This window comes from Panicum virgatum, chromosome 3N (genome assembly GCF_016808335.1).
Source record: "Panicum virgatum strain AP13 chromosome 3N, P.virgatum_v5, whole genome shotgun sequence".
Taxonomy (NCBI): domain Eukaryota; kingdom Viridiplantae; phylum Streptophyta; class Magnoliopsida; order Poales; family Poaceae; genus Panicum; species Panicum virgatum.
In genome coordinates, this window is record NC_053147.1 from 28245062 (window position 1) to 28253800 (window position 8739).

General features: G+C 43.8%; 1 protein-coding gene across 1 annotated transcript; it reads left to right on the forward strand.

Annotated features, from left to right (window-relative positions):
* The first annotated feature begins 300 nt into the window (after positions 1–300).
* LOC120665510 (transcription termination factor MTERF5, chloroplastic-like) lies at positions 301–1933 on the forward strand. Its single transcript, XM_039945088.1, has one exon. It carries the CDS (start codon positions 338–340, stop codon positions 1565–1567), a length of 1230 nt encoding a protein of 409 aa, XP_039801022.1. The 5' UTR covers positions 301–337; the 3' UTR covers positions 1568–1933.
* Positions 1934–8739: the final 6806 nt, after the last annotated feature.

Here is an 8739-nt window from a genome sequence, read left to right on the forward strand (position 1 = left end):
AATGCGCCCCAGCGCTGCCGCCTTTTTTTCTTTTTTATATTTTTAAAAAATACAAAATTTCAAAAATATATGGCGATTTCAAGAAATTTCAAAAATAGACCCATGTCGCCGCCGGGCGACATGGGTCTATTTTTGAAATTTCTTGAAATCACCATATATTTTTGAAATTTTGTATTTTTTAAAATATAAAAACGAAAAAAAGCGGCAGCGCTGGGGCGCATTTAGGCTGACGTGGGCTTATGATGCTGGGCTGCCGTTGGGTGGTCCGTGCGCGGCCCGTAGCGTAGTCTAAAACCCTCGAAAAACAACAGCACGGTCTCCAGCCGAGCTTCCAAGCATGCTCGCTTCCAGGGTCGCTTCCATCTGCCGGCGGCGGCGGCTCGCCATCCCCTTGCCCCAAATCCTCGCCGGAGGCGGCACGAACCCCGCCCGGTCCAGCCCCGTCGCCGTCCTCCTCTCCCACGGCTACTACTCCACCGCCGCCGCGGCGGCCCCCGACCCCGAGCCATGCCCTGCCACGGTCTCCTACCTGGTCTCCTGCGGCATCTCCCCCGCCGCCGCCGCCGCCGCCTCCCGCTACGTCCGCATCCGGGACCGGGACCGGGCCGACGCCGTGCGGGCCCTCCTCCGCGAATACGGCTTCTCCGAGGCGGAGGTCACCCGCACGGTGCGCCAGGACCCGTTCCTCCTCAACTTCGATCCCGACCGCATCATCCGCCCCAAGCTCGACTTCTTCGTCTCTCTCGGATTCGAGCCCCGCTTCATCGCCGCCGAGCCCCACATCCTGGCGCGCAGCCTGGACAACCACCTCGTCCCCTGCATCGAGTTCCTCCGAGGCATCCTCGGCTCCGACGACAGCGTCCGCACGGCGGTCTGCCGCGTGCCCCGCGCGCTCTTGGTCGACCTCGACAACAACATGCGCCCCGCCGTGGAAGCGTTCCGCCGCCACGGCCTCCCCGAGGAATCCATCGCCAAGCTCCTCCTCATCCACATGGGCGTGCTCATGGTACCCCTCGACCGCATCGCCGAGGCCTTTGAGGACCTCAAGGAGCTCGGCCTGAGCGTCACGGACACGGCCTTCCTCTACAGCTTCCGCGTGATTTGCAGCCTCAAGAGGGAGACGTGGGTGCGCAAGGTGGCGCTGTACTGGAGCTTCGGCGTGTGCGAGGTTGACCTGCTCAGGGCGTTCAAGACGCAGCCGACCATACTGCTCGTCTCCGACGAGAGCTTAAAGAAGAAGTTCAGGTTTTACCTGGACCTGCTGAAGCTTGACATAGATGATGTGATGGCGCAGCCAATGACTCTGTCGTTGAGCTTGGAGAAGAACGTCATGCCAAGGTGCGCCGTGTTGAGCCTGTTGATGAGGGAGGGTAAAATTGAGCGGAAAATGAATTTGCTTCCAGCACTGCTCAGCAATTCTACGGTCTTCTCGGAGAGGTTTGTGTGGAAGTATGCTAAGGACGTGCCTGATGTTGTTAAGGCATTTGAGGGTAAGATCAAATTTCAAGGGTTCGGGGATCGGGAGTTTGAACGTATGTCCCACCACACGACTGGAGCCAAAAGCTGAGTCTTCTGGAACGAAATCATGCTTATGTGTTAGGCGATTAGGCTATACAATGTCATGATTAAGATCAATGCATTTTGTTGTAATTCTAATTTGTTCCATTTATAGAGATGCAAAAGTCCATTTTTGGGGCCATGTTGACTGTTATGGTTTTCAAATTTATGGGCCCTATGCATCCAGGAACATGGGCATTGTGATGTTCTCAGCTGTAGTTGATCTAGCATGCGTGAACTGCCAATTCCTTACATCATCTGATTCATATGCAGATATGCTATGACTGGAATGGACTTATCGATGATCTTGAAACTGTGATCTTTTGTACTACTCTGCTGAAAGGAAATCCTCATGTTATTGAAAGTTTTCTGATTTGATTTCTGCCTGCTACCAAATGGATTTTGTTGCAGCTTGTAAGGAGCTATGTGAATATAACGATGTGCCAGTCTGCCAGAAAGTGTTAAGGTATTTGAGTGTACAATAAGTTTGAAAAATTCGCATATATGGAGATCCAGAATGTTTGTGGAGTCAAGATCTCAATCCTCTGGAATGAAATTGTTCTTTCTTAGGCTATCAAATGTCATTGTCAGGATCAAGGCATGTAAGTAATTATTGCCGTGTTCATTTGTGGGCAAATTTGTCGTCAACACGACCGATGTAGCGATGTGCAGTGCGCTTGCTTTCTGCATGTTGCTGACAGTGATAGGATTTTCCCGAGCAAATTATTGCACCGATTGTAGTTTTTTCATCCGTTTTTATATCCTCATCTTGTAAGCGAGCCTGGAGCGCCAAGCTGGAAGACAAACCCTGGGTGATCTGCTCATCTGCAGGAAGACAGTGGCAGCGTAAACTGACGGAGGATCACCGCGAGAAACTGTACATCCATTGATCCAAGAACTGCCCAAAAATCCTTTCAAAAGCAAAAAAAAAAAAAACTGCCCCAATTTCCGATGATAACCAACCTTATATGTGACAACTGACAATGCCGGCCCATCTTGTTGTGGATGGCATCGATCATGGACCAGATTGATCCACACGGGGACCTTATACGGAGTCTGGTCTTGGGCCTTTTTTAATCCAAAAATTAGCTAGTAGGATTCCAAGTGGGCTTATATAGGAGGAGCCAGGTCTCGAATGCATGAGAAGCCTTTAGGCGCGAAAGAGTAGAAAGTCTAATATTTTTTTTAATTAGACAGTACAACTCAAATATTTACAATGCATATACTCATCTTTACGGTCAAAGCACACAAATCCGATCTTTATGAGCATCCAAACACTAGCCTGTAAATCCTCAAGTCCAAGCACCCCAAGTCCTAGATTCGACTTGTTGTAGAAGCGAATATTCTATAATTTACTAGCATTGTGCTTTCAATAGTAATCGACGTTCCTATCGACAGAGACGCGCCTGTGGTGAATTCGCCAATCTCGAGAATTTACGAGCTCAGACTTCAAAGATGCTCATAGTATAGGGTTTGCGTTAGCACGTTCATATGGAGGTGCGTGCGTTGTGGGTGTCTGAGTTGTTATGTGTAATCGCAATAAAATAAGAAGCCTTAGGCGTAACTTAAAAAAGAGAGAGACGTTGAAATATTAGGCAATTGCATGATTAAATTTCGAAATAAATAAATTATTAACATAAATATATCTAGTATGAACAACTCTATCATACTAGTAGCAAGACACAACAGGATCATTAACTCTGAGAACATGATTAAGAACTGGATGGAAAAATAGTTTACATACTGAGCCTTGGCTTTTGGGAAGCCGAACGGAGTCGACCGGACGAAGACGGTCCTGTTGACGGAGTGCGGCAGCCGATGTCGCAGACGACGGTTCACCGCAGCGTCTGACTTGGACGAAGAACGAGCCGTGATGAAGATCTTGGAGCAGTCGCGCCGGACCCTTCCCAAAAATCTTATTTGCCCTCTCCCGGTGCAGGATCTCGAGAATGGAGGTTCCGAAGACTTATTCTCCTGATCGTCGGTGCATGCCATCGCTCGGGATGGTGCAGACTACGAAGGCGGCGCAACAGCGAGAAGGAGGCAAAACCCTAACATTCGAGTTGATCTATTTCTGTTGAAGGGTGACGGGTCATTTATATAGGGAAGCCAAACCGACCTTTGATTAGAATTTTCAAATCTCGCAGACTTGGAGTCCAAGTCGGTTTAGGTTTCCATATCTCGCAGACTTAGAGCACAAGTCACTAAAAAATAAAATAACAAAAAGAAGTTGAGCTCCCGCAAGGGGGGAGCCGAATTTCGGCGGACGCGTACTTCGCCACACCACGCTCGGCCTGGCCCTACGAGGCGAGCGAGCGCACACGTATGGAGCTCACTTTCTCTTCCACACACATAGATTGGAGAGGTGAATATAGTCTCACTATTTAAGTTAGCTATTCTCACCTTTCACAAGCAAAGTGGGACTATAAGTTGCACCACAACCTCCCTCATACACACACATATGGGCCTTTGAGATTTATTAAGAATTTCTGAATTTGTCAATAGGTCTAGCCCAAAATTCTAACAAGAGAAATCTGAGCCCTCGATGAGATCAATCGCAAAATGTTGTCGATGCAGTTCGGCTTGTCTGCTTTCGGTCTATTTTGACTTATTTTCTCTTACAAAATACTATTGATTCAGTCGAAATCAGTCAGCTTATCCACCAGCCGAAATAAGTCACATCCACGAGAAACAATTGTAACAAACTTTCTAAATTTGCAACATATTTTAACTTCCGTGAAAAAAAGGCTCACCGTGTGTCAATGTCCATGCATTATTTTCTAAAAAATATTCACTCCGTTCTAAATGGTAAGCCATTCTAGAATTTCTAAATATATTACTTTTGTTATTCACCTATACATACACTATGTCAAAATACATAGTACTAATTACATATTTGAATTTACTAAAACAACCTATAATTTAGAATGGAGTGATTACTATGCATAAGAAATATTGCATATCTTTATACAAGGAGAGAATGCTGGAAATACGGCTGCAAGTTCCATGGTTCTGTTTGGATCCATGAGTTATTTTTTATCCCTTCCTCAAATAGTCTAAATAACCGTATAGGGAGCCAAATATGTGGCTTATTTCGTGGTTATTTGGAAATAACCCACCTTCAAAAACTATTCCCCAAGAGGTGATACTTGGGTTATTTTGTGTGGAGCCCACTTAAAAAAAGCTACTCTCTCTCTCTTGGATCCAATAATTGAGAACAGTGGCGGAGCCAAGTGTAGGCAAAAGTGGGCTATTGCCCCCCCTTGCCATGCAAAATTTCCACTAGATGAATAGTAAATTTGACACTATTTATTATTTTAGCACCTAAATTACCAAAAGTTGCCCCCCCTAATTCTTTGTTCCGGCTCCGCCACTGATTGAGAAAGTGCATTAAATATCAAATAGCACTTGTGGATCCAAACAACTCAAAGATTATTTTGGTGGAGGGCTATTTCTATGGGCTAAATAATAATCCAAAAAATAACCCTGGGATACTTCTCCAAACAAAACCCATGTGTTGAAAATTTTCCTGTACACTGCAATTCTGAACACCATCTATGAACTAACCACGACCCAATTTTGCCTCCGCGCTAAATAAATCGTACGGTGTGGTAATTCCAGCCATGATTTTTGCTACGGTGAGCTAATTCCATAGCGAGCCATATGCAATTATGCATGATTGTAAAGGTCGCCTCATTTTTAAAACCGAAGTCAAAGAAAGAACCACAGGTTATCAGCGAGCAAGACACAATCATTTGGCCCATGTATCACAGCTCCCCGCCGCCCCCGGCGGGCGGGCGCCCATCAGAAAGCGTCGTGCTCCCGACTCCGTCTCGTTCCGCGTCGCGCGGCTCCAAATCCCATCCACGCCCACGCACGCGGCCGCGCCGGTAGCTTAGCTAGCGCACGACGACGAAACGGCATATGCCCCCGGATCGCTGGGGGTCGCTTGGCCTGACGCGGGACGCCCCACCAAACAGCCGTGCTGCCGTAGCAGCCAAGGAGGCGGCGGCGGCGGCAGCGTGTCACCGGCAGCGACGACGGGGAGCTTGCGCCGCTCGCAAGTTGCTGCAGAGGCCAGAGAAGCCGCGACGTCAGCCATGTTAGGCTAATCTGCGTCTCCGTTATATGACTATATCAGTCGTTAATTGGAGAGAGACGATCATAGGTCCGTGGACGGTGAACCTAAAACGTTTAGTGTTCGCCACCAAATTGGGGGGAAACAGCTGGACCGCGTGCATGTAGGGGTAGTAATGGACCATGGCTCTAATACTCTTCACAATTCTATTTAGCCCTTTATTTTTAATTTAAAATTAAATAAGATTATGGTCCGATTCTTTTAAGATCCGGCTCTTAGATTATCTAGTCAAAGAAATATGGCCCTTTACCACCCCGTGCACGTGACTGAGAGTTTGATCAGACTTGAGATGGGCTTCAGTGGAGAAACTGGTCATTGTGCGGGTGTGATTAGCCCAACTGTTCCTGTGAAAATCCGCACTCAGTGATAGGTCCTAATAAGTTGCGAGGCGCCTACGAGCCGTGTAAAATCTGTTATCCCCATGAGTCATGCACCCACGATGGGTGGATGAACTTGTATGCTTAAAGAATGCTTCGACAATTTTGTGCATATATAAGTCGTATCAAATCAAACACACGTAAACAATACTGCGCAAAACATGTCCACCTGAAATCATGCATCATCCATTGTCTTTGTTGCACTTGCACAGTACACAAATGAACAAATTCTCACACAAATTGGGCCCTGTTTAGTTCCCAAAAATTTTCCTACAGTATCCGTCATATCGAATCTTCGGACACGTGCATGGAGCATTAAATGCAATTGAAAAAAAAATAATTAATTACACAGTTCAACTGTAAATGATGAGATGAAATTTTTAAGTCTAATTAGTTCATAATTGGATATTAATTGTCAAATAACAACTAAATGCTACAATACCTAAACTCAAAAAATTTCGCAAACTAAACACAGCCTTGGTGCGATTGCACACGATGAAAATGTTCCATCAGCATTGGCCACAATGCCGGCGCGGCTGCACTAATAATGTCGTCATCATGTTTGTCCTTGAAAGATACTCACAAACACACACAAAAAGCCATCATGCAGTGCTCACTGCTCAGGATGAATTGAGGGATGCAGGCAGAGGAAGCTAGCACATATCATGGATATGTTAAATCCATATATAGTATTATTATTGGTAATTGAATACCTTGACTTATTTTTTTTTTTGAAAAGCTTGCGGGAGCACCACACTGTCATTTAAGAAGGAGAGAAGCAGAGTTCCGAGTTCTTACAGCCTTACTATTACATAAAACAAGCTTAACTCAAACACAATAAAAGGTAAATTAAACATTAAACAATGAAAGCTCAGGTCTTCCGCATGCCGAAGTCCTGCAATGCATCTCAGCTTTAATCTCCTGAAAAACGTCCAATCTAACTAATACATGCAATCTGATTCAGTGGTTTTCCATTGGGTTTCACCACATATTCGTCTCTCAAGGTACTCAAATGACTGTCTTCTTCATTTTTATACATATTGGAAATGTTTGAATAAAAAAAACATAATGGAAATTTTTCAGCTTCATCCTCCTCATGGAATAGGAACCAGTCCAAGATTTATTACAAAATGTAGCTCAGAATATAACCATCCAACCACGTGAGAACATAGAGAACTACAAAGTTTTGATTGACCTTTATCGAACACAATATCATTTCTTGTAAGCCACATGGCACAACAAAATTGTTGTTGCTTCTATCAGTAGCATCAATTTTTCATATTGATATCCATATTTTAATACAAATATTCTTAAATTTTAATACAAATCAAATAGTTCACATTTAAATATCTTCTAGATTCAATTGTATGTGAGCCCTATAACTTTATCAACAAATGATAAAATAAAAATTATTTAGCTCGAGCATGAAAGAAATTAAATGTACAAAATCTTATTCTATTGGATGATCACATCTACCTGGAAGGTAGGAGTAGATGATCTTTAACAACTCAAGTGATTGATAATGTATGCCCACATACCTTCCCGAGAGATGAAAAGGTCTGAGCAAAGGAAATAAGTGAGAGAACAAGAAAAACTATTATAGTTTTACTTCTCTCACATTTATAAATTACTTTTATATTGTAAAATGTTGAGCTTGTTACAGTGGTTGGAGGGTACTAGGGGGTACCTTCCAGGACTACTTTTGCTGATTATTGCTAGCCGTTGATCCTAACATTTGAATTAAAAAAAGATGTTGTACATATCCATATTTTTGGGGGCATTCATATCCATATTTTAGAAACTGAATGATGATATATCTATGTCCATACTTAGGAAATGTATCCGGATGTTTCCATGCATATTGGTATCTACTTTTTTTAGTCAAACATGGATATTCTTACTATATTTGCATTTAGTTGAATACGTATGTAGCACATATGGATAGCGAGTACTCAGCCAACATTGCCAACACATAAAAAAAAACCATCATGACCACAAGCTCTGGCGTATGAAATCACATAAAAGAAAAGCGGACACATGAAACCTCTACCGCATGACAGTGAAAGTAGCTGCGAATGTGGAATTTATTGACAGCCTAGCTCCTATCTTAGAAGAACTCAGACAAAGATGGTGCCTTTGCACTTTTGCAGCGTGCTGCAGTAGTGCCACCCGTGATTTTTTTTTTTGCGAAGGCCATCACCCGTGATAGTTGTGGCGCCTGCTGCCTATTATGGTGTATTTACAACAACAATTGTAACACCTATGTTTCAAAATATCTTTAGATAAATAAAATTCAACCTCTTGTAGATAAAATTATAAATAAGATAGCCAGCTCCTTTCCCAGGCAACTAAAGTGGTGTTGATCAAACATGTTTGGCCAGTATCCCAATTTACTTGTTGTCCTTTATAAATTTTCCTAAATGAGTTATTAAGATTTTGAACACTCATTTAGCAAATTGTCTTTGAGTGATAGTGAGGGCAAAAAGAAGTATCACTTAGTCAATAGGGGGGCTGTGTCCATGTGTAAGGAGTATGGGGGCTTGGGTATCCCCAATATTAGAGACCTTAATTTTTGCTTGTTGGGTTCTTGGCTAAGAAGGTATCAACAAGATGGTGGAAAACAGTGGAAGGAAATTATTGATTACAAATATGACACTAGGAATCCCA

What these genes read in the sequence shown, in the direction of transcription:
- LOC120665510 (XM_039945088.1), top strand. Translation starts at nt 338, where the DNA reads ATGCTCGCTTCCAGGGTCGCTTCCATCTGCCGGCGGCGGCGGCTCGCC.